This window comes from Osmerus mordax, chromosome 8 (assembly GCF_038355195.1).
Source record: "Osmerus mordax isolate fOsmMor3 chromosome 8, fOsmMor3.pri, whole genome shotgun sequence".
NCBI lineage: Eukaryota > Metazoa > Chordata > Actinopteri > Osmeriformes > Osmeridae > Osmerus > Osmerus mordax.
This window is the reverse complement of record NC_090057.1, coordinates 3151512-3178640: the sequence shown is the minus strand read 5'-3', so window position 1 is coordinate 3178640 and position 27129 is coordinate 3151512. Positions and strand designations below refer to the sequence as shown.

The 27129-nt window shown below is 44.9% G+C and overlaps 1 protein-coding gene across 1 annotated transcript in view; it reads left to right on the top strand.

Annotated features, from left to right (window-relative positions):
* Nucleotides 1-27129, top strand: part of LOC136947384 (kelch-like protein 29) — a 94836-nt gene that overhangs the window by 18486 nt on the left and 49221 nt on the right. The window contains exons 2-3 of the mRNA XM_067241442.1: nucleotides 7632-7779; nucleotides 12115-12639. Of these exons, the coding sequence (XP_067097543.1) occupies nucleotides 7632-7779; nucleotides 12115-12639 (673 nt within the window). The remainder of the gene's footprint in view (nucleotides 1-7631; nucleotides 7780-12114; nucleotides 12640-27129) is intronic.

Here is a 27129-nt window from a genome sequence, read left to right as displayed (position 1 = left end):
TGTCTTGTAATGCTTATTTTAAAAAACTAGATTCGTAATCTACGACTCGAGTCACGACTTTGCCCAAAAATAATTTGCTTGATTGAACTTGCCTTTGTAGTTTCCATAATTAATATTCAGCACTGCGAGCTGAGGAGGGCCTGGGCATTGTCACCACCAGTTGTGTTGGCTGTATTGAACAGAGGTAGGAGTGTTTGAAATGGCTTTTAAATTGAACAGGATTTAACTTCCCTGTCAATCCCTGGAAAACTCCAGCACACACAAGCAAACACCTCCACCCATTGTTCTTAACATCATAGATGTGTTGTTGTTTTTTTATGTAGATTGTTTAAACAGTAGCAATGAAAGTACTCATTTATCATAACCCTTCTCGGCTCTTCCCTTTCGGACACTTGTACCTCTTCTGGAAGAGCTGTCCTCAATGTCAGCTGTACCGATCACTCTTGTCCATAACATAATTCAATTTTGCCTTTCCCTCCATTATCAGGCAGTTACAAAATAATCCCCCTTTTTACTCTCATTCAGAACCCATATTAATTTCATGTTAGACTTGAAAAGAGAAATGCCACTGTTGGATAACCAGAGGGCTTGTCCCTTGCAGACTGCTGTGTGTAATGTACGATCTCTCTGTGTTTGTACACATGGCTAGACTTCCTCCCCCAGCTTTGCTCAAGCAGAACCATAAAGTCGCCTCTCGGTCCCCATGGCTACCATTGTGACAGGCGGCGGACATTTTGTTCCCAATACTCTCGGCAAACATCAGCCGAGGTCAGGGCCTTGTGATGTCCCGAGCCTCTCTCTGCCGCTGGGAGGGTAGACTGCGGACACAGTGGCCCACATGATGTCCTCTGGGAGGCCATCTTATGACACGTTGAGGTCTCATCAGCCACTCCATCCAATCACCGGCCCCTCTCCCCAGAGCCCGGCACTGCTGCTGCCTCCTTCAGCCAAAGCTGCGGGCTACTGTACAACCACAGAGCAGCCCAAACCTAAACAGTAGCGCCGCTACGGTAGCTCGAGCTACAGGCTCCAAACAAGGAGAGTAGCCAAAAACAACCCCATTGCTCTTCAAGGAGTGGACAGAGGGAATGTTGGAGTGGCGATGGACGTGCTCCGGAACCACCGGGCACTCATGGGATATTAGGCCGGGTTTCAAGGCCTTGGCTTCTCACTGAAGCCTGTCAGCCGCGCCGGCCTGACCGCGCTCCTGTTTTCCGGAACGTGTGTGCTGGTGCGAAGACCCAGAGCTGTCCAAGTATCTTAGCAGGAATTTCAATGGAAGTGAAGTCCGTTCCCCTTCAGTCGTTTGCCTGGGGGGGGGGGGGGGGGGGGGGGAATTAAGCGTCTCTACATTGACTCTCTCTGCAGCAAGGGTGAAAGATCTCTTCCAGGCTTTGGTTAGCTGTGTTTGTATATATACAGTGTATATATATAATATATATATATAATATCTATAATTTCTCTGCCAAGGCTGCTCCCTATTGGGGGTCAGTGTTAAGCGAGGGTACAGGGGGAAGGTAGGTTGTGCTTTGAAAAGACCAGGTTATCTATTTCAGTTCCTCTACTTCGCTTGGCAGCTCTCTAACAATGCCATGCATTAGAATAAAGGGCCGGAGTTTGAATGAGGTTCATTATGAATTCAGACTTCTTTTACATCCCAGTGGCTGAATTGTATGCAAGTTGCAGCCTAAAGCCAGCATTGTAAAATTTAATGAACAACTCCCTCAACAGGATTTTATAAACGTACATTGTTGTCTTCTTATACAAGTATGATACAGTGTTTATAGAAGTACAACATCTTCATCAGTATTTTCTGGTAAGGGCAATGCGGTACGATAAAAATAAAAATAAACTCGGTGGTAGGAGCTGCTGAACTTGATCAAGTTAGAAGAGATATGGTGGATTCCCTCGGCACTGTGTATTTGCTACCGTGCTGACAAGGAAAACAATATCTCTGTTTCTATTCTCTCAGTCCAGCAGCCCACTGTCATATCCAATATTCTGCCTGTCCACAGAAAAGCGCAGTTCGCCATGTTAACCACCACTGCATCTTAAAATGGCTCCCAAAATGGCGAAATTGTCTCTTTGTTTACGAGGGAGATGCTCTGCTTAGCCACAGTGTTGCAGATTATCTACAGCTTCCCTATGCGCTCGCTCCACCATTCAGGACCATGAAGACGTCAGCCCAGAACAAATGCACCTCAGATTTAGGTGTCACGGGGTATTCACACAGAGGAGGCTGCTGTGTAGGTGAATGGCGAGCAGAACAAGACTCTTCGCAGGTTGTTCTTTTGCGTTCGCCGTGGGTCATCATTCCACAGTGGGTCCGGGCTTCGGTCAGAAGCCCCTTTAAAAAGGTTGGGCTTTTTCTTTCCTATAAGAGCTGAAAATGACATGTCAGAGGAGATGATACGAGTATGTATGATGGATGGGTCTCTCTCCCTCTGCCCATCATCCCCCTCCCTCCCCGTCACCCTCTCCTTTTCAGACACAAAGCGTTACCTCCATCACTCTCCGCATTTCTGCTCCATTCTCTCCGTCTCCCCCAGACAGTGCCTGGCCGAAGGGAAGAAAAAGACACTTTTCTGCTGGAGTTAAATTGCATTTCCTCGCCTGCACATACAGTACTGTTCCCCGTGATTTGTTTATGGTGTGGAATCATAATGTGGTATCACTTTGCGGTGTGAAAAATAAATAAATAAACTGCTACGGCTACAGCAGGCGTTGTTGATATTTAGATTACGATTCAATTTGGCTACACGGATCTCCTGAGAGATGGGGTCCGATCGTGTAGGTGTAATGCCGCATCATATCTCGGGTGCATTTAAATCTTAACAATAATGGCCAACACAAATGGTGCCATAAGGAACCCAGCGAGTGTGCTTTGTGTGTCTGTTTGGCCATTCATTAATTGATAAAGCTGTCTGAATCAAAACAACAAGGCTTCAACACCCTAGCTCGATTACCATGGCAGCCAAGCAATATTACAGAGCGATGAGCATTCCACAAGCCTGCAGCCAGTTATTTCCTCCTTGTCCATAAAAAGGCAGGCCACCAGTGGAACACGCAACCTTAAAAGGCAGAACGTAATAAACCGGTGTAGCGCAAGGCTCGCCCCACGGAGCTATCTCATTGTGTCTGGCAGTTCCACTAATGACATTTCATGAGATTAGCTTTTCACAATAGTATTGTTGCTGACCTGTGTGCGTATATGTGTGTGTGTGGTGTGTGTGTTTGCATTCTCCCTCTGCTTCAGTCTCTTTCTCTCTCACACACACACCTCCTTCCACAATGAGTCAGTCCCTCACTCTCTTGCTTTCCTACTAATTTCCCTTAAACCTGTTATTAAATCTCACAGCAGTTTGTTGATTTGATCAGTGTGTGCTGTGAAGTTTTGGGCACCATGGGGACCGCAGTCTTATAGACCATTCTCTCTCTCTCTCTGTCTCTCTCTCTCTCTCACACACTTTCTATCTCTCTCACTGAGTTGAGTAATAAACTGATTTCTCAGGAGATCCTAGAACCCATCTCACGACTGGACAGCCATTTCTTAATACCTCAATCTTACATGCTTTCTCTCGTTCCAACATATTGTGTGTGTGTGAGGAGGCTGGATGTGTGTGTGTGAAGAGGCTGGATGTGTGTGTGTGAGGAGGCTGGATGTGTGTTTGTGTGAGGAGGCTGGATGTGTGTGTGTGAGGAGGCTGGATGTGTGTGTGTGAGGAGGCTGGATGTGTGTGTGTGAGGAGGCTGGATGTGTGTGTGTGTGAGGAGGCTGGATGTGTGTGTGTGAGGAGGCTGGATGTGTGTGTGTGAGGAGGCTGGATGTGTGTGTGTGAGGAGGCTGGATGTGTGTGTGTGTGAGGAAGCAAGGCTGGATGTGTGGATGTTCCTGTGTGCCCCTGGGTTCACCTTTCATCGGTTTTATTGGAAGACATGTATAAGTCCCAGACTCTGGTGTGGGTTCAGCAAAGCACCTCTGCAAACACAAAGTCTTGTTTGTTTGGATGGTGAGAGAAGGCCAGGTCTGCTTCCAAACAATCAATGTCCACAGCCTCTCTTCAGGGGCAGGCTATTCCCGTGGCAGGCAAAGGCATTGGTCTTTTGTCTTGCGAAAACATACAGAAGTATGGATTTTGTATTATTTATTTTGTTTATGATGGAAATAATGAACTCATTCATGTTTGTGATGATTCAGTCATGTTAGTTTGTGTGTGTGAGCGTGTGTGTTTGTGTGTGTAAAGAACCCCTGTTACTAACAGTCTGGCAGAAGCTCCATGACACAGCTCAGAGGCAGTTGGGGTAACCATAGCGACAATTATTTGAGTTTTGTAAGCCATAGTAATGTGCAATTATTTTGTGGGCAGTTTGCACTGTACTTACAGTTAGTTAGTTAAACTATGTATTTATGTGTGTGTGTGTGTGTGTGTGCATGTGTAATGTGTCTGTGTGTGTGGAGTAGACCTATTATCTAAATTAAAGAAGATTTACTATATGTGCTATGAGTGTGTTGTACCTAGATTTGATACATCAGGAATCCAATAGAGAGCTGTATGTTCTTCTGTATGTAGTGGGCACTGGGCTGCAGGCTGTGGTAGACTTTTATTCTGAAGCAGACTGCCACAGTAGATTTGTAATGAAGCTTCAACAGAATGCTTGTGTTTCTCTAGATGCACTAAATGGATGCTCGGAGTTGTTTGACAAGACGTGACCTAATGTTCAGTGAGTTAGCACGTGTGTGTGTTGGGATGTCATGCGTCAAAGCTGTCATTTTTAAGAGTTGCAATATAACGAGTATGGTGTGTCTGTGGGTGTTTGCATGTTCAGATGCTTCAGTTTGTTGTTGTGTGTGTGTGTGTGTGTGTGTGTGTGTTCCCAAAGTGTCTTGGAGTGTGTGTGTGTGTGTGAGGGTTTTCTCACTGTGCACCTTTACTCCGGAACCTTCCACGTACGGAACAAAGCTGTTGGTTTGGTCAAAATCCCCAGCCAGTCACACAAGAAATATTACTCATCTTGGCACCCCAAAACATATTTTTCTGTCTTTTCTTCCCCCTGTTCTCTCGTCACCGTCTTTTCTCTGTCTCCAGGTTGGTTTTTGTTGAGTCAGAGGAAACCATCTGTTGGTCAGTGATAATGGGAGGCCAGGGAGAAAGGGACTGGTACACACGTAACGACAGCTAATCCTATGCTGCTTACATTTACATTTAGTCATTTAGCAGACGCTCTTATCCAGAGTGACTTACAGTAAGTACAGGGACATTCCCCCGAGGCAAGTAGGGTGAAGTGCCTTGCCCAAGGACACAACATCATGTGGCATGGCCGGGAGTCGAACTAGCGACCTTCTGGTTACTAGCCCGATTCTCTAACCGCTCAGCCCCCTGACTCCCTCTTACCTGCCTGTGGATGCTCTGCCACCTTGATAATCATACTATAGGGGCTGTGTGTGAGAGTTTGTGTGTGTTTGACATTTGAGAGCTGATAGTTTTCAATTATAATCATTTCTCTTCAGACAATTGAAATTGTGATGACAGATAGCAGCGAGTGCCTGTGCTGTCAAACAATGTCCTACGGTTCCGCTCTTAGGAGATAATGACAAGGGAAACGATTCTTTTGGGCATATTTTAGGGATTATTTTTAGACGGTTTAGAGAGCAGGAGTCTTATTGAGGATCCCACTGCAGAGGAAAGGTGTAATGTGGATAACGGACGAGGGAGGAACAGCGTGGAAGAAACTAAGCTCTCATTACAGTGATAACGACTGCAGATCATAGTCAGCAAAACAACTCTCCTCAGAGAAACGGACCCCTCTTTTACCTCGGAGCGTTGTTAGCTCCCAGGTATTAAGAGCTGATGTTTTCCCTCAGTCTCAGCTATCTCACTCTCCTCTTGCCTGAGCTCTCCCATGTTCAGCTGGACGTACTGTAATCCAACAGCAGCTGGACATACTGTACTGCAACAGCAGCTGGACGTACTGTACTCCAACAGCAGCTGGACGTACTGTACTGCAACAGCAGCTGGACATACTGTACTCCAACAGCAGCTGGACGTACTGTACTGCAACAGCAGCTGGACGTACTGTACTCCAACAGCAGCTGGACATACTGTACTACAACAGACTCCCACCTGGCAGTTTGAGCTGCCTGTCGATGCACACTTCTAGTCAGAACTACTACTGTTGCTATAAGATATTTTCTTACCTACTTTTGCGTAGTGTAGTAAGACTGTCAAATACCTGTGCATTCGCCAAGCATGTGGCATTAAATTAACTTAAAGTTGTCCGATATTCCCTGTACTTACTTATCTGTACTATCAGTAAAAAGGCTTCAGCAGGTGCACAGTGACACATCTTGTGGAAGGCTGCGATAAAGCCACATTTCAGGAGGATGGGAATTTCTCAGCGATGGGAACCATCATGTTATGTAAAGCTGCACATTAATTCAAAACAGCACTGGTTTGAGCACTGGTTTGATTGTGCATTCAGCGAGCCAGACAATCGTTGAGTTGGAGTCTGGTTATAGGAGAGGACGGTACATGACCTGTCGATACGTCTGAGAGAAATTCATGATGGGCAGTTTGATGAAGTGGAGGTCAGGGTGGATAATGGAATGGAGGGAGGATTGAGAGCAGGTGCAGACAGGTCTGGTGACTAGGTCTTTTCTATTAACTCAGAAGGCTGGCCGAGGTGGGACGTGGACCCACCCTGCCCGACCGCTCTGTACCCTGGGTCTTAAACCCTGCCTCCCTACTGCAGATACGAAGGAGCACATATTGCTGTGGGGTCCAATGGTGATTGACCCTTGTGTTTTCATCAGGCTGGGGAACCTTGATAACATTCCTCACTCCGCCATCGGCAGAACATATTGGACGTCCTGTTCTGACCTGTGCTGTGGCAGCCAGCTAGCTCAAAATGTATTTGTTGCAGATGGGTTTAATCCCAACTCTCACACTGATATCGCTGAGGTTTTCTGAAGGCCATTTTTCTCTGTCCCTCATCTCTGCCTGGAGAACAGTTTCGTTCAGTTTGAAGGTAAATTGTTTGAAATCAATATCAATGCTTCTGTTGTGTCAGGCTTAAGGTCTACGGCTTTTCCTTCATGTTATAAACATTTATTCTGAGAAATCCACCCGCGCAGGGCAAAGGTTGCACCACACCACGCAGGGAAGCCTGCACTTTACGCCTAATTAGAACGCTGAACAACATTATATTTGAATAATAACATACCATAGGCTCAATCTATATGATCAAGTGCTCTTGTGAATGTAGTCAGAAGAGTCGTTTTTTATTCTGGGCCTTTTGTGAGATTGCAATCAGCATCCTCACCAATTACTGCAATCAGAGTTCTTTCTGCCCTGTGTGTCAGACTGCCTTCTCTCAGGCCTGGTCACAGTAGGTCCCTGAACACTTCAGCCATCCGCTCACCATCCTGCTGCGACACGTGTTCACGAGTCCGCTCATCACGCTCCCGTCGACACGTGTTCACGAGTCTTCTTGTTTCTGGACTGGTTGTTGCGGCTATTCTCCTTTTCACCTCAGCTCAGCTTCAGCAGATGCCTTTGGGGACGGGGCTGTAGACGAAAGCCTGGCTGGTGTGTTTGCCTAATGTGTTGTTGTTGTTGTTGTGTGTGCTGCAGGTGTCGGGGCTGTCTCCTGGAGAGAGTCAGGCCCCCGGTCTGCTGCTGGCCCCGGGGGTGCGGTGGGGCCAGACTCCCATCAACCAGCTCACACCCTGGGAGACTGACGAGCCCCCCAACAAGCAGCACCGGGACAGCGAGCCCACCGGTACTACTGCACACACACACAACATGCACACACACACACAACATCCACACACACACACACACACAACATGCACACACTCACACACAACATGCACACACACACACACACACAACATCCACACACACACACAACATCCACACACACACACACAACATCCACACACACACACAACATCCACACACACACACACACACACAACATCCACACACACACACAACATCCACACACACACACACACACACAACATCCACACACACACACAACATCCACACACACACACACAACATCCACACACACACACAACATCCACACACACACACAACATGCACACACACACACACACACACACAACATGCACACACACACACAACATGCACACACACACACAACATCCACACACACACACACAACATGCACACACACACACACACACAACATCCACACACACACACAACATGCACACACGCACACACACAACATCCACACACACACACAACATGCACACACACACACACACAACATCCACACACACACACACAACATGCACACACACACACAACATCCACACACACACACAACATGCACACACACACACACACACAACATCCACACACACACACAACATGCACACACACACAACATCCACACACACACACAACATGCACACACACACACACACACACAACATGCACACACACACACACAACATGCACACACACACACACACACACAACATCCACACACACACACAACATGCACACACACACACACACACACACACACACACACACACAACATCCACACACACACACAACATGCACACACACACACACACACACACAACATCCACACACACACACAACATGCACACACACACAACATCCACACACACACACAACATCCACACTCACACACACACACACACACAACATCCACACACACACACAACATGCACACACACACAACATCCACACACACACACAACATCCACACTCACACACACACGACATCCACACACACAACATGCACATGTACAAAACATGCACACACACACAATAATTTATACATGTACAGTATGTTTGTGTGTACACATTCTTATTTGTTATCATATTTAACACACTGTAGACACAGTAGATATTTCGCCGTGAAGAGGTAGATCAAATCAAGCTAGCAGCAGCCCGTATTAGCATATCAGGTTTTACACAACTCTCAAAGTTCTCTAATGGATCTTGACACAGTCTAATTTCAGTGTCACCAATATTAAAGCTATCCAAGCCACTTTAAAGAGCTGTCAGGAGTGAAGAGGCCTACTGTGGCACCTAGACTGACAGTAATGGGTTAAGCAAGTGCTGGAAGTTTTGCTCTCATTCTAATGAACTCACCCAGAATGGCTCTGCCCTAGAGCAGTCAATTTGCCTCTGTTGCTCCTCTGGCCTCTTGCCTCCTGCTCATTGCAAATGGGTCTAATTTAAAAATAATAGAGTGTTCGTGCTCTCATGTAACTTTTCGCCTCACATCACTGTCGTAGCAAACGCCTTTTAGACCGCAGTGTATATGCAGCTAAATGTTTCCTGCAACTGTTATTCATTCTCACTTCATTCATTCTCTTGAGCTAACAAACTGTCGATGCACTACTGTATTGCTGTGCTTTAGTAGCTAATTATGTGCTAACTGTAATTCACAGTCTCAATAATTATTTAATTAGAGTAGTTGCTTGATAATTAAGCTGTCAGTGCAAAGACAGTGATAACTCACTGAAAATAAAAACTCTAATCTAAAAATAATAACAGAAATCTACTTCGGTCCCATTGTGATCTGACACTGATAGACAGCCATGGCCAGCAGTGAATAGTCTCCTTCTCTTAAAGTAATCTCGGTGGTCAGTGTGGGCTGTGCCACCCGTCGTGACCCCCCCATGAGTCCCCCCTGGAGCCCCGCTGAGGGGGTTAAAGAGCAAGCTGAAAGGCCCCAGGAAGGAGCCTCCAAGCTGACAGTGTGTCTAACTGGGCTGGCTAAGAGAGGAAGGAGAGTGAGATGTCAACCAGCCGGCAGCGTTGGTGCATATGACACTCAAATCCAAGCATAGTGTTGCATATTGATGTGTGTGAGTGTGCGAGCCATACCAAAACTGTGACTGGTATTGGCAATGAAACCCCACTCTGCTTCACACTTCACTGAACTGAGTCGCGAAAAAGTTCTCCCGCCAAGTGTGCCAGAATTAATCAATAGTGTCTATGGAAAGTTTACAAAGGCTGGCTGTTTAACAAAGGTTTCTGTTGGAAAAAAGTAAACTTCCTTTCACTTGTTCAAAGACAAAGTCACATTTCTGAAGCTTTGACGTGAGATTTACTTTTATTTGCAATTAAATTTATATTCATCAAAATGAGAGCCAGATACGTTGACAATTAGGGGTTGATTGAGCAATTTTTGGAATTGCAATAGGCAAAAGGACGAAGGAGCACTTATGAAACAACCAATATTTCATCCTCACATTTTAATTAAGGGGTACAAGAGAGCAATCAAGACTGGGATCCATTTAATGTTAATGCAATTACTTTTCCCTTCTTAAACCTTTCATTAGCTTTGCTGCCAGGGCCTACAAATATGAGTGTATGTTGGGCCCATGCTAATGAGGTCTGTCTTGTACTTCATTATATATCTTTTTTTGTCAAAAGACTGATTGTCGTTCACAAACGTACAGGAGCCCTTTAATACAAATGACACAGAAGAGGAGAGATATGTATCAAATTGAAATCAGCGCCACCAAAAGAGGTTTGCTTGTTAAAACCTCGCTAATCACAACGAAGCTACAACATTTAGGAATTAACACGATACCCTATTTCCTCTCAAGTGATTTAAATCCTGTTCGGGATGGAGTTGAAAACAAGTAATAGAAGTGCGAGGCTAGAGATGATTAGCCCAAGGACTGATGTGAATTATGCACTGAAGTGGCCTCTGCTCTCCAGCTAACGCAAGGAGATATTCCCAGAAGCCCCTCTGCGTCTTTCTATAGTCAGACAGGGGAGCCTGCACAGCCAGTGTCATGAATAATGTGGTTTTAATCTTCTTTCTTTTCTTTTTGCGTGGCATGATTTAGCCTTTCACCCCTCTCTGGAGTGGCAAGCTATTTTTATTGCTGAAAAAGAGAGAGAGAGAGAGAGAGAGAGAGAAGGAGAGAGAGAGAGAGAGAGAGAGAGAGAGAGAGAGAGAGAGAGAGAGAGAGAGAGAGAGAGAGAGAGAGAGGCAGGGTGTCGTCCAATATGGCTGCATATTTATGAGATTAATCAGATGGGTCTGAGTTTCTCCTCCCAGTACTGATCCTCACAGCCATGGCTTCTTGCCTCTGGGTACGCCTGTGATTGCTTCTCCCACTCAGAGTAAACACATGCACTTATTTGATAAATAGCACTCAGCCCTGCTTGTCGTCTATCCGGCATGTTTCCTTAGGAATCAATGTACACACAGACTTTTAGCAAAGTCCCTAACTTCATCTGATCTTTAAATTCATCTGATCGTAACAGTTTGGTCAGGATTTGGTTTGTCACATCCAGTCTCCTATATTGGCAGTGAGTGATGAGAGGAAGTCAGATCGACATAAAGTAAAGCAGCACTGACACCTCTGGGGTGGGAACCACTTCCTTTCTGCATTTCCAGTCTTTCTTCTTGTCTATAACTGCATGTTTCATTTATGAAACAGGAGATGTGGAAGAAGTGATGAGCTCCTATATGGGGACCATGCTTCGGAAATCCCTTTCAATGCAAAATATATTGAATTTATATAAATTCTATGAATAATACATTTTCCTATTTAGGCTGAACGTCCACCTAGTCTTGTATTATTAAACTTTTGTCGTGGTCTTCTTTTACGGCTAGACTGAATTCCACAGCCTTAAAAGTACAATGTTATAGTGAGACACTTGGAGATTGGTTATTGGCAGACATGCAGTGACTGGGTTTTCATCTTTTCATTTCTTCAAACATTCTTTTCTCACTACTTAAGAGTTTATCTCATACTTCCTTGGTTTCTCTCTCATTGTCCCTCCTTCCTTCTGTCCCATTCTCTCTCTCTTATCTCCCTCTCTCCCCCTCTCCCTCCCTCCCTCTCACCCCCTTGCTCCCTCTCTCTCTCCCCCTCCCTAACTCTCCCTTCCTCTCTCTTATCTCTCCCTCCCTCTCTTTCTTTCTCTCTCTCTCTCTATCTCCCTCCCTCTCTCTCCCCCTTCCTCCCTCTTTCTCTCCCCCTCCCTAACTCTTGCTCCCTCTCTCTTCCTCTCTCCCTCCCTCTCTCTCTCTCTCTCTCTCTCTCTCTCTCTCTCTCTCTCTCTCTCCCTCCAGGTCCTCCATGGGTTCCTCCAGTAGCAGCAGTGAGCCAGCCTAGCCTGCTCCCCCACTCCTATGCCCTCGTCCAGCCCCCCTCCTTCAGTCACAGTGTAACAGTCCAGTCCCCCATCATAGGGGTGACCCCCTCCATCCAGACCCCCATGCCCCCCCACCACCCCCTGATGACAGCTCACTTCCAGCTACCCCCTCACTCCTCCCAGCAGCCCCCCTCCATGGTGCTTAGTATGCCCAACCAGGCTCCCTACCCCTCAGCCCAGCACCCCGTCGCCCCCTCGCCCCTTACAGCCGCCAGCCAGGTGGTCCACCCAAACCCCCACAGCGTGATGGGCAACGGCCACCTAACCCCCCACCCCAACCTGCCCCTCATCCAGCCCCCCGCACTGCCCATGACCAATGGGCAGTCGGCACCTCAGACCCAGCCCACAGCATCGGCCAATCAGGACGGTCCTAATGGGCTGCAGATGCTGCGAACGGTTGGAATGGGGAAGTACGAGTTCACGGACCCCGGACACCCCAAAGGTAAGAGAGCTTCAGCCAAGGTAGCCTGCCTGCATTTTGTGACCACTTCACTTCAAAATGACTTACTTAATCCCCGAGCAGCCTTTAGTTAACTGGCCAACGCAGTGCCCTGGTTGTGGCCCCAGTGAGAGCCAGGCGGCCAGGCCCTCTCTGGGCCCCCAGTGAGAGCCAGGCGGCCAGGGCCTGTCCTGTGGCCCAGCACCCTGGGACACCAGCAGTGGTAAACAGGCCCACCAACACACCTAGTAGGAGGCTGTTAAAACCCAACCTGGAGACTCTGCCAGCTCTCTTCAAAGCACCTCCAAGGTCGAGGGTTTTGTCTTGTTCTCTCACGCCAGCAGTCACTTTAAGCTTCCCTCTAAGCCTGCAGACTCTTGTTGTTTTGTCAAGCTAGCGAGTAACACGGATCTAACCTGAGTCTATAAGCTGTAAATTGCTGTTTGGTAACCTTGGAGTTTGTGATGCTGCCGAAACAGATGTTCACTATTCCCTGACCAATTTTCACATTTAATGAAGCTTCTGATTCAGGTTTAGATTGGCTTTTTTTTCCAACTCATTAGATTTTTTTTATCAGATCAATAAAACGTTTGTAAATGAGTTTCCAGATTGATGTAAAAAGCAATTGTGGTAGAATCTACCTGAGCCACATTTAAATCAGACAGCAGATGAAATTGGGAGTGTAGACAATTAGAAGAACGTGCAGTGAGATTCAGCATTTACCCAGACTCTGTCACAAGATTCTAGTGTTTGTTGTTCATGTCTTGTAGACTGGTTTCAAACTCTATAGACCAAGTATAGTCAGCGCTGGTCACTCAGAAACTAAGAAGCCCTGTATTTTGAGTAAATATTCTGCTCTGTGGGGCACTGGGCTCTGCATGGAACCAGTTGACAGAATGATGTACTGCACCAGCCTTTCCTTATAATGAAAATATACACCATCATGAATTCATAGACATAAAATGTATTTGTAGCAGTGCAGCACTGTAATCTGTCATAGCTTTCCAGGCAAGTCAACAATAGAAGCTAATACAAAATACAGTCAAATTAACTGTTTAACTGAAGTTAACTAAACAAGCATTGTGTTCTGGAAAATCGTGTTTATACAAACCCTTTGCACCAATGTTTTCTACAGTAGCTGATTGAAGAGATTTATTTTAAGCTCCGCTTTAAAGTGCACTCTGAGTGACACCTGCTGTATCGTGGTGTAGAGGACCATGCTGCTTTTGGGTGTTTGTCTGCTGCCTCATCGTTGGGAGGTCACAGGGATAATAGAGAGAGCTTTGACCCCTTGAGTAACAGTGAATTAGCGACGTTTGTGTTTGTCTGAACGACCTGCCGGCCCTCCTCTCACAGTGGAGTAGACAGAAAGAGTCACCCTGATGAGCACTTAACCTTTCAGTCTTAATGGCAGGCAGAGCACACACCTCCTACAAGCCTCCTTATTCATCTCTCTCTTTCTCTCTCCATCTCTCTCTTTCTCTCTCCATCTCTCTCTCTTTCCATCTGTCTTTCTATCTCTCTCTCTTTCTCTCTCTCTTCGTCTCCTACCTATCTGTTTATCTTCCTGTGGCTCTTTCGGTCACTCTTCCACTCGTTTAACGGGGATTGGTTAGTCTTTCAAAAGCACCCCTGGACATGTTGGCTTCAGATAGTGCTGCCTGTCTGTCCTGACTGGCAGTTGACCCAGGGTTCTAGAGCCTGAGAGGATTGACTGAGTCTGAGGTGATCCTGCTCCACTGCTCCTGGGCCTGGAATCAGCCCTCTAATTGTTGAGGCTTGGGCTGGAGTCTCGGATAATCAGATCCCAGGTCTGTGGGAACAGCCTTCTAAAAGCTGGACGGTGATAAGGGGTTTGGGAAGGCACAGCTGTGTCTTTGTGAGCCAAGACACACACACACACGCACACACAAACACACTTGTGCTCAGCTTTGACTGACACACGGTGTCCTTCCTTTAACGGTTCATGAAATGAGGCCTTGGTGCAATGGCTGGGAAATCAAAATGAAGGATAAACTAAGTAATGTTTTATCTTAGTTTTATCTTCCTTCAACCACGTCAAACCAGATAACCCCTAAGTCACCCTCCCTTACCGCAACCGGCAAATACTCAGGTTCTATTGCAAACTTGGCTTTAACTTAACCTTAGCAGTTTGCATTTGTCATCCAACCACACCAAGAAAGCTTTAAAATGTAAACATGTTCTTAAAAGGAAAAAGGTCTGGCTTATGGTAGAACTAATTGGGCCTGTGGAAATGTGAGTGTTTACAGGTTTGTGTGTGTGTGCGTGTGCGTGCAGGGTGGGGTTGGTTGGGTACTAAAACAGTGCAGCTTTACGCTGTCTCCCCCTGGTCAGAGTCCTCCTGCTAGCTCGCTTGTTGTTCTCCAGGCCTTGATCCTGCTGGTTGGGATCCACTGGGACTCTTCCCTCCACAGCACAGCTCTCCTGGAGATGTGTCTGTTTTGAGGATGAATAAAAATCACCCCTTGTCCACCTGATTGTCAGTCTGCCTCCCCAGCCTACCGTATGTCTCTCCCAGAGATGCTAGAGGCTGGCCAGGGTGGCGTACCAGGTAATCTGATGGCATTTGCACCAGAAAGAGACAAAGCCATCAGCGGTACCCTAAACACACTAGACACACACACACAGGCCAAACTGCACTACATATAACAGTGAATGGTGAATTTAACAAAAGGGGAAATAGACGGGCTTTTGAGAGAGGTTGTGGGAACAGTCAGTCAGACTTTATTGACCTAGACATTAAAATGGATGGGTGGGCACGTTGATGACGAGGAGGCTGTCAGCAACGCTGTGGAAGCTCAGCAGGGTCTCTCTGATTGATGGCAGCGCATTATTCAAGCACAAGCTCACTAGCAAAATGTACAATCAATGCAAGGTTCACAACACTAAATTGTTCACATTCGTGCAAATTTCAAAAACCGGCTACCGTTCTGTCTCTTGACAAAAGTTAATCTTTAATCATGTTTTTCACCTCATCCTCCTGATGGTATTAAAATGTGTATGATTTATTGTAATAGGGAGCCTCAGGATATATGTTTTTAATCAAATATCATGTGTAGATATCCCTTTACTCCAGCAGTCCTGATGTACAGACACCTTGAAGCGGGGGGTTCACTCTGCCGCCCAGGTCTGGACATGTCCTCACCGCTACGCAGAGCATGTGCTGCAGGAAAACCATCTCACTCCTCTCGTGCCAAACAGCATCTTAATGCTTCTCTACCTCAGTGGCCTTAACTGCCCTAGCCACCCCCCCCCCTCCCCCAACACCCAACACACACACACAGTCACATACACATGCTGGCACACACACACACACCGCCCCCTCCCCTGAAAGTTCATCTTCCAGTCAGCTCACATCAGCCATCATCGAGGGACCCAGGAGCGAGGGTAGCTGGTAGCAAATGCAATTAAGATGCCTGGCTGAGTTAAGGTCCGTGTTTTACCATGGTAGGATGAGACAGGGGCCCTCTCACCTCCAACACTGCCCGTCTCATCCCCCTCCTGCTGGATTTGATCAATGCAAGGGTCATCATCATTCAATCCTTGTCTTTGCACCAAAATATATGCTTTGTAGCCATGCCTGGTGAACAAATGGCTTCAATATAGATGATGTCAGTATGCTTCATTATGGTATACCAACGCCATTTGATGTTTCAAAGAAGATGGGAACTAGGATTCATTTGGATGGGACATGTTTGCCAGGCTCGTGCAGATAAAGAGGGCCTTTCTCCACATGTTGTGCGAGAGGGTCATCTGGACTGATGGTGTTGTTTTAACCCTGATCCAAATGAGGGAGACGGTGCCACAATACATATTTCACACTGTGTGATTAACGCTTACATATCCCGATGGATCATTCAATGCAGGTAAGAACAGTTAATAAGTAGTTCTGGTAATACCGTTCGTAAACAAAGCCCACGATTATCAGTTGTTTAGCTTGCAAATGAGTAAACATTTAGCGACTTTACCACTGCAGTGATGCTGACATACAGTAGGACAGGCTGTCTGAGACAGTCATTAAAACAAAGACTATCAGCCATTGCCACACTGAAGGCATTAATCATGCAAAACAAATTCATTATATAGTGCTTCCTAGGAGAGGTGCACACTAGGAGAGATTAGAAATTCTGGTGCTTCTCTATAGTAAATTATACATCTCTGGTATATGATTAAAAAAGGGATACTCGGGCAAAGCTTGGATTATATTAACAGGCTGGTGTGATCAACATCTGTGAAGTAAGTAGCAGCAATAGCCAAACTCATTAAAAATCACGGTGGTGTTTACGAAAGAGATTATCTTAAGCTATCCATATCAGGACTGGTTTGGAGGGGGGAGGGAAATGTTTATTTGTAAGTCAAAAGAGAAAAACATACTTTAAATGTATAAACTCATGAAAGTGGTGTGACGGGACATTTCCCACAAGGGGGGAAAGTGACCTTCAGCGTGTCCCATTGGTCAACAAGAGTCACACGGTTGGGCGGTGAGCTGAAGTTGTTACTGTAGCTGGTTCCTTTCCTGTTTTAACTAAGAAAAGATGACGAATAGAAAAGGACAGCGCTGAGCTGGCTCAGTCACTAGCTTGTTTACCTTCTTAATCATGTAAACACTGAAGTAGTGGGCTCTTTCGGGTGCACAGTGTGCTTAACAAATGTGTTTAGTTGAATACTACAGAGAGAAGGAAGGAAGGGGGAACTGGGACTTTCACAGATAATCTTTTTCCCAGCTTGGATACACTTGCAAGGCTTTGTATTTGATAGCCCTTATGCCCCATCAACCACTTGGGAACTATTAATGTCGTCTGGAGTTGAAGCCTAATGTCTTGAGGAGTCGATCAATATGGCTTACGTTGCAAAACGAACGTATCCACACTTCTACAAAATGCAAAAGGTATTGGATTCCCTTGACAAATCCACTGCTTTTGTTTCCTGTGGAGTTTAATAACTATATGCCACTATGTGGTTGATAAACTTTATAATTACCCTGTTTTCAGAGTCTACTGCTATGGAATGAATGAGTACCTTGGCGACAAGGTAGATGTCTGCAGTAACCTTGATAAAAAGATCCACATAACGCTGAGATATTTACCATATCGACTCAAGCATCTCATTCTGCATCGGCAGGAGCAGTCCAGATACCACCAGACCTCTGTGGACGGCAGGCTCCTGTGGCAGCCTCTTCCTGTCTCTTTAACTTTACTTATGAAGGCCTCCGTTGAGATGTCAGCATCTCAACTACCAGTACAGTTCTCAGGAACAGAGCAAGCAAAAAGAATGAAGTTAAAAAGACAAAGCGATGAGAGAGGGAGAGAGAGAGAGCATGGGACAGCAGGAAGGAAGGAGGGAGCATGAGAGAGAAACCAAGGAGAGAGAGGGAGAGAGAGGGCCGTGACTGCGTGTCAGAGGGAAAGAGGACAGTTCCTCTCCTTCTCCCTCGTTATCGCATTTTAAAGAAGAGCAGCCCCGCCACGAGCCCATACATTACATCCCCCCGCAGTTAATATAGAGACGGTGGATAGCTCATTAAGATTGATCCTCCACCGCCTCCTCCATGCAGAAAGCAGCGCAGCCTTGATTAATCATGGGCCTTTCAAGATAACGCTGTGCGGCAGAGTCGCAGGACCCCAGGCCTGACAGCCCGCCTGCTACACACATAATCACAGACACGGCGCTCCTCTCCTCGCCACCACGCACCTCACCCGCCACCAAGCAGCCAGCTGGACCGCCTGCCACGCTAGAGTGGCCACTGGAACTGCTCCCCCACCCCCCACTGTTCCCCACCACTTTCTTTCATCCAGCCTCCTCCGCACGCCTCCGCCTCCTCTTCCACGCCTGTCCTCCTCACTTCCACTCTAACTCTCCTCTAATCGGTCCACCCTCCCCATTTCCCCCCATACCTAGCACCTGCTTCCAGCTCAACTCTTCCATCCTGTGTTTTCTCTCCCCCTTTTACCTTAGCTCCCTCGTGATACTGTTTCCCTCCTTTTTATTCCCTCCCTCTCCTCTCCTCATTTCTTTTCACTACTCATCCACTGAAGCCACTGAGTTGCAAGTCAGTCTTTTAATGGTCTGTTTTCAGCTGGGAACACCAGCATCAGAGAGATTGACAGGGAACATTTGAAGGAAGAACAGATTACCAGAGGACAGAGAAGGAAAAAAAGAACTTAAATCCAGATTGCTAGTTTGTCTGTGACAGCTGGATCGAATGTAGAAATGTCTTTCTGTCTCTCCTTTTCAACGGCCCAATCAAACTGTCTCCTTTGCCTTATTATCTTTATAAAAAGCATACCAAAACCTAAGCATGCAATAGCTTATTCCTCAGTGTGCTTGGCACTCAGAACTTTAATAAGTATGTGCTTAATATTTAATCTGAAATCCATACCTGTCTTTTTTCTTTGCAGTGGCTGGAAGTAGAGGGGGAGCTCTCTCACCTCTCCTAACCATACCAAAACACACGCAAACACGCATCCAAAAACACTCATATGCTAACACGCATCCAAAAACACTCATATGCTAACACGCATCCAAAAACACTCATATGCTAACACGCATCCAAAAACACTCATATGCTAACACGCGTCCAAAAACACTCATATGCTAACACGCATCCAAAAGCACACACACACACATCAAAATACACACACACTTGCAAACACACTTCCAAAAACACACACATGGACAAGCGAGTGGGAGTCATCAACTTGCGTTCACACAACATCACTCACTGAGAGTAGTGACAGCTAGTGACACTTCCAACTCTCTGGCTGTTTCTGTAGACTGCACTGTTCTGCCTCATTCAATTTCACGTAGTTCGATTCAACAAACAAATTAGACTTCAATTAAGGAGTTGAAAGTGTGATTGATTTCCAATGAGGTTAATGAAGGAGTGATGAACTGACCTTCAACATCACATCATTCTGACCTAGACAGCTGGAGCTAACCAGAGCTGTAGAGACTAGCTTGTTCTACTCTCTCTCTCTCTCTCTCTCTCTCTCTCTCTCTCTCTCTCTCTCTCTCTCTCTCTCTCTCTCTCTCTCTCTCTGTCTTTCTCTGTCTCTTTCTCTCTGACTCTCTGTCTCTGTCTCTGTCTCTGTCTGTCTCTCTCTCTTCCATCTGGCTCACTTCCAGGCTTGTTGTTGTTGCTGGAAGGGATTTATGGAAGGCCGTAGATGTGGGCATGATATTTGATAGTGGCTCTTTCCCCATAGTCTTCCCTCCCTGCGAAACTCCCTCTCAAAGTCAGCCTGGAGTGAAACAAAGATGGCCAATTAACTGGGGGCCCAGACAGCTCTCCAGAAGGCCACAAAGAGGGTCACATAGTTGTTAAATCAGATGTGTATTACCAGCTCAGGGTATGGTAGAGGGCAGCGACAGCTAGAGACAGAAAATGTTAGAGACACACACATACACACTTTCAAACACGCATAGACAAATTCATACACGCCGTAATACACACACACACACACACAGAGAAAAAACACACCCGCCCGCGTCACACATCCTAAGGGTTTGATCCAGGGAGGCCAAGGTTACTCAGGCATGTAGTGTTCCACATTGAGTATGCAGGGGTAAACCTGGACTGGAACAATACCATTTGCAGACATGAAACGTCAACTGCCCCCAGTTATATGGGAGTGAATTGATTTGCCTGTAAAGTGCAATCAAAAGTGAATGGAAGTTTTGCAGAATCAATCAGAACTTTCAAAGCCTTGGTGTCAGAGGCCATTTTGCGAGATGGGATTAATTGCCATCAAATGCAGATGTTATATGGTTCATCAGCCATGAAACAGGTACTTATACATTATCTATGATGCCCAGTGTAAACGCCGTAGCAGAAACTCTAAGGCAGACCATTGGAAGCTAATGTTTCTCTCTAATGAGACTCTATGTAATTAAGACTGAGGGAAGGCACTTTCCTAAACAACAGCATATGTACTGCACAAGCTATAAATACATCTTAATTTCTAATCGAGTCTTCCTTAACAGAGGGTGTGGTTACCCAATGCTGAGAATGAACCAATCTGATTGTGAGAACAGAAAACTGGTCTGAAACTTCTCCGAAACTTTTAAAACAGGGTGATAATGCATACAGGAAGGCTTATAAATACTAATGACAGGCCCAGACACATCAGCAGAACAGCAACAGGCTCATCTTCGCCAGCTCACTATCCTACAGTTAGCAATAGGCTGAGCATTAGATAGGATTCCTCTGCGTCTTGGAGAAAATGATAAGGACCTGCATTGCAATCAGACTTCTTTGTAGATTGCTGGTATTGTCTCTAAGCTTGATGGACAGTCTCCCTGTGAGCTTTCCCTCTTAACGACATATAGAAATGTGCTATTACCCCATCAAATGCTCAGCTAGCTTTGATATCCTCAGGGGTGCCACTTTGAATGCATTAGCAATTATTGCAATGATCATACTTTGTCACTGTACAATACTTATTCTCTTTCAAAATGCCACCAGTAGAGTGTGGATATTGGCTTATTTTATAATTTTTTTATTTTATATTTACTTATTATGTTTAGAACGGGATAAGCTTGGTGGCTGAGTAAAATAATTAAGTTTCTTGACAGAAAATTCAAACCTGAGATGACTAACGCCAAAGGGGAATAAGCACTTAAATGAACTACAGTTCAACCTAGGTTGCTGCCCCCGCAACCCGACCCCCGGACAAGCGGAAGATGATGGATGGATGAACTACAGTAGAAAGTACTGTATATAATTAAGTGCAGCAGAATGCTAGTTATGTCAAGTGTCTTTCTTCACGTCCATCTTATTTCCAGGAAGGAGTATAGCCTCCTCTTTACAACCTGTGGCACTGAAACCATACAAAGCTCTTCTTGTTTACCCTTGCTGATCTCTTAAATGTAGCCTTGCATTAAGGTCTAGATAGCGGGCTGATCATTCTCCTACACGCTGTGACCACTCTCTAAGCGGGCGGCACGACTGTCGTTAAGTTAGCACGTAAACACACGGCATCTTCAGGGAGAGAGGTGACATTTACCTGGAGGAGTTCCCGGGGACTGGAAAAGCTGTTGCCTCAGTCAAAATATCTGTCCAGTTTGTGGGGTCACCCACCCAGAACACCTGGCAATATAAGACGTTAGCCAACTGCTAGACACACTCGTAAACACGTTTCAGCGTTAGCGAGCTCGGTGGATGTAGAGTATGTGCCTTCTCCTTTTACACACTGGCAGGCCTGGTCTTACTGGTTGCACACTGGAGCGTGTCTGGGCTGGGGTATTAACAGCTGAGACACAACTGCAGTTGGCAGGTCAATCCCAGCCATGGAGGCTAGGATATCATTCCTCCATTCCGTCACGTGGTAAAACGAAATCCCCGCTTTGGTTGGGTTTGGTATAACATGCCATGGTGGTTAATGTTACCAGGTCATATCCTTGAGTCTCGCTCAGATTTTCATATGTGATATGACGCGTCCTTGCATCGGAACGGCATTGTGACGTCAGGTAGGACACTATTTGGCCCTAGGACACTATTTGGCCTGACAGAGCCTCCCCTGCTAGCTGAGCAGGTCAGGGAGGAGATAACTGAATGGTTCCTCCTGCTGTACTGTTATTCTAGCCTACATCAGCTAGCTAGCTAGCTTCAGGATGTCTCCCACCACCCGCAACTGCATCTTCCCTGGATGCAAGAACTCCAGCTGCGCTGCAACGCCATTTAAGTTCCCTATTGATAATGAAAGGAAAAATAGGTGGATAGATTTTGTGAAGAGCCACGCTCATGGATAGCTTCGGATAAACTCCAACAGCCGCCTCTGCACTGACCATTTCACGGCGGACAGTTTTAACATGGACCAGAGACAGACGGGGTTCACCAGCACACGGCTTCTCTTGCAGCGCGGAGCCGTACCGAGCATCGCCCCTCCGGCCGTTCATCCTCCGGTCGCACCCGGAACATCCACCGACGCCGGCAGTTCCTCACTCAGTTATGTGTGCTTGTTATAATTATACTAGATAACTTTTCCAGAGGTATCTCTGCTATGAGTTAGTGCAAACCGCTAAATTGACATTAGGCTACTCGGTGTAGAATGATGGTATTTTGGTGAAATGGTAGCTAATGTGTTAGAAGTAGCCTAGTTGGAGAGCTCACTCTCTGCTGTCTCTGGTTTCCATTTTTACTGTTACAGCTCAGGGGAACATTTCATTTATATGCATCTGTATGTTTCACTCATTGAACAAATAAATTCTAATTCTATACGGTTTTGTTCGGCTTGACATAGCGTCCATTATCTGGGTCGGAGGTAGGCACTAGGCAGCGAGGGGCGGAGCTTCAGCTCCTTCAGGCGACACGCCCCCCCAGTCTCAAGCAGAGAAGACTGCTGATTTTTTCACGATTTCAAAGCCTAATTTAACATACTTGTCGGTGTTATTTTTTCATTCGAATTTGGATGGGTAGTTAATAACACATTATTCTGTGGTGTGGCGAACTTAAAACTCGTTTCCATGTCCACTTTACAGGATCTTTAATTAAAATGATACAGTGTTGCATACCCACTCTATACTAATCAAACTGTTATCTACAGTGGCCCATGTGTTCTCATCATTGCACCATTGTTAGGAATTTATCACTCACAATCTTATGTGTTTTTTTCTTATTATATAACAATTACCATCCATTGTACATAGGCTGAGCAGTCTGTGATAATGAAGTCTTAATACAAGGTGCCAGATAATCTGTTTTGGGGGCCAACTCATTCCGTTTCTTTTCAAAACATAATGATACAGTTACCCTCCTGACTCAAACAACAATGATGCTGGCAGCTTTCTGCACTGGGCCTCTGACACTGTAGTACTTTGCTGTGGAAAGGATAGTCATGTTAACTTGACAAGTTGGCAATTTGCAGCTTTGGAACTGTTGTTATATTTTCATTATTTCACATTTAATGAAACATGCAGAATCATGAAATTGGAAGATTAGACCCATTCTGTTGTGTAATTATGTTTCTGTTCCCATAACACTGAAGCTCAAATAAAGTAAACTTTTCCCCCATGCGATGCCAAAAGCGACATGACATTTCATGGCTCTCCTGAGTTGTTTGACAAACCAGCAGCTCAGGCAGCAGATAGAAATGCTGGAACACAGGAAAGGGAGCCTTTGGTACCCACAATAGTTTCATCAGGCGAGTTGCAACTTTCAGGAAAGATGACTTCACCTGTTCGATTGTCCTTGAGCCTCGATAATGAGCTAGGGAACTGGAGCCACAGGGACCAGATCCACAATTTCACACACACACGCGCGCACACACACACATTCACACAAGCAAACATCATGATCATCATAGTCAGAGTAACAATCACAGTGCAACCTCAGGCCCCAAACATACAACACACAATCACACACACAATCACACACACACACACCACAGACAAATGGCATGCTGTCAAAGCAAGCCGTTAGATGCTCCTGAGGCAGTATATGCTCCTCCACGACTCCTCTGTTCGTCCAAACTCCACGCTCTACCTCAGAGCCTGCCTGCGTGTGTACAGGAGGGCAGATCTGGACAGTAAACCAAGGCCTTCCTCTAAACTATTTGAGGCTCTATTCTGTCTATTGAAAGGGAACAAACCCCGACTCTGCGTTCCATTTCCTGGGTTCCCGGAGGGACATGGCTCAGTCCAGGGACATGGTGACAAGAACACTTGGGGTGAGCAGCTTGCCTGGGTAGAATATAGCAGGGAATAAAACGTCCTCATCATGGACTATTCTCTGAGGCAATGGTGCTAAGGCTCTCCAACATGCTCTGAAATCAGGACAAACAGAGACGCAAGTGTTCAAGGATTCCTGCCTTAGCTGTGGATTAGCGTTTACCAGTAATGGGCAGGAACTGTAGAGAAATACAAAATTGCAGTTGAGTCATGGACGTGAGCTATTTTATATGAATGCATTTAAATGAATTGAACATTTTTGCTGATTTTAGTTGTGTATTTTGTTAACTGCAAAGCATCTAAAAAGCCAATAAACCTCTGATTTTTAGCTGTGTTGTAAAACACAATCTGTACCCGCAGTATGGCAGTCCACCTAGATTTAAACATATTTGAACTGAATTCATAGTAATTATCAAAATTATTGCTTTGATTAGCCAATATCCTTGACTGTAATAAGATCTGGAGTGAAATTATGGATGGTTTCAGTAGGCAAAATTTTCATTGTCAACCTTGTCTCAAGCAAAACACCATTTTGATTACTTTAGTCTGTTCCACCAGTGTTTTGGATGTGTCTGAGCTGTCAGAGGTGATGGGTATTATTTTATCATATAAGAATAAAATGACATAAAAGTGCATGCTGCACCTAGACTATGCATATTACTATCCGTAGTGCTTTCAGACAAATCGGCACCGCACTTGGAATCCTTATCATCTTAAATAGACAAAGAGCTTTTGCACAAGCCCAGACTTCAAGAGCTTTGTACTTTGTGAAAATGTCTTAGTGGACATTTACAGTGACCCTTCTCTACTCCTGCTGTGAGTTCCTCTTTGAGAACCAATTTTAGATATGGCCCTCTATTGACACATCTTTCCAGGGCTTTTGTGCTGGAAAAAGCCATTTTGACAAGACCTTTGTTGTGGTCTCCCTAGTTTTTTTCATTTCACCTGCCTGGCAAATATTAAGGCTGTAATGAATGTGTTGCATTCTTTTTAATATGATTCTGTACAGCGTTTCACTGGAATAAGTATGCATTATGTTATACATGTTTTCACATGTACATTTTTATTTATTTATTTTGAAATATAAAATATTTGTTTTACTTGTAGTAGTATTTGTTGTATTATTACGGTTAGTATTAATAAGTGATCCTTTTTAAACATATTATAATTATTTGCATGCATTTAGCAAACATTCAAGTTAATTTGAATTTGAATTGGACCTAATTTGATGTGAGAGAGCCAATAAGCAATTTATATTTACAAAAACCACAAACACAAATGTTTAACTCGTGACAGACTGGTGGTCTAACCACCATCAAATCACTGATTGATTTTATACTATACTGTTTTTGTTTTGAAAATTATGTTATTTTGCTAAACATCACTTACATAGGCCAGGCAGGGGTTTGCATTGAGTTATTGAGTGAAAGCAATGATTATTTCTGGATAATTAACCTAAGAGTGTTGAAGAGTGGTGAAGTGATTGATTGTGAATGGACCGAAACAAACAATCACAAGGCAAAGGGTCAGTCTGAGCCGGTCAATAACACAGCACAACTTGTCTTCTGACGCGTACTATAAACAACATGGCTGCAGGAGCTACAGTGTCAGCCTGCTCAAAGGAAATTGGGTACTTATTTATTAGCTTATTTATAGCTTGTTATATTTGTAGCTAGTTGTTTTTTCTTTATTAATTGGGTTGCATTCAAATAGATTCAGTGAAGAATAATAAATTAAATTCTGTCAAAATCATTGTTTATGTTTATGAATATGTTTGTGTAAAAACGAATTCTGCTGAAAAGAGTGTTTTCCTGTGTATTCTAGCACATCTTTTGTTTATTCCAAAGATTGTTTGTGATACATTTGCAAAATGTTCCTGATTTATACCTGTTTCCAGATATATAACGCAATAATACATTAACTATCAGATGAACTAACTAGCTTGGTGATCATTCGTTTGAGTTTTTTTGTTATTTCCGTAATACTATTAATCATTTATCGTAGCCACTTAAAACAATTCTGAAATGTCAAACCATCACTTTCCCCCATCGGTAAAATAGTTGTGTTAATCAGTAATAAAAAGTGCACACTAACATTTAATCACATATACATTGTGTTAATTGAGTTCACAAATTCATATACAAAGTAAAATTTAATATGCTTATTCAATGTTGAGGATTTTTTTTATTACTATCTGGATATTTCCAATTTACTTTAATATGTGATACTACAGGTCATTCAATTAAGTTTTGCCAATGAAAATACTGGGAAATAACTGTATCTTTGAGCATAAAATATAGCTGATTGAGTCAACACACAAAATGGTGGAGTTTTGACTCATGAAATAATAGAACCTCAAAATGGCCCAAGTCAAACAGCCAATGGCGTGCTTCAATGCACTTTTACAGTAACCAATTAAAGCACAGTGGCTAATCCATGTGCCAGCATCTACACAGAGCACACGCACAGATAAACAGAGAGCTGGGATTGGCTGCTGCTTGGGAATTCAAAGCATCCTATTGGCAGCTGCCAGTATTTCATGATACGGTAGGGGTTACCAGGGTGAGAAGCAGAACTGGCACATATAACTTGAGGTTTAATATAACATTTCACCCAACGGTGGACACGCTCGCCAGGGTTCTAGAACCCTTCAAATGCTCAGAGCAAATAAACGAACTGCAGGCTTGCTCTGACTGCATCATATTTGACGCGTGCCTGTAAAATGTAGTGCAGCTACGCCCGCCTTGAACTCGGTACACACTACCGCTGTTGTATCCTCCACGTGAAGATACCTATTGGGCTGTA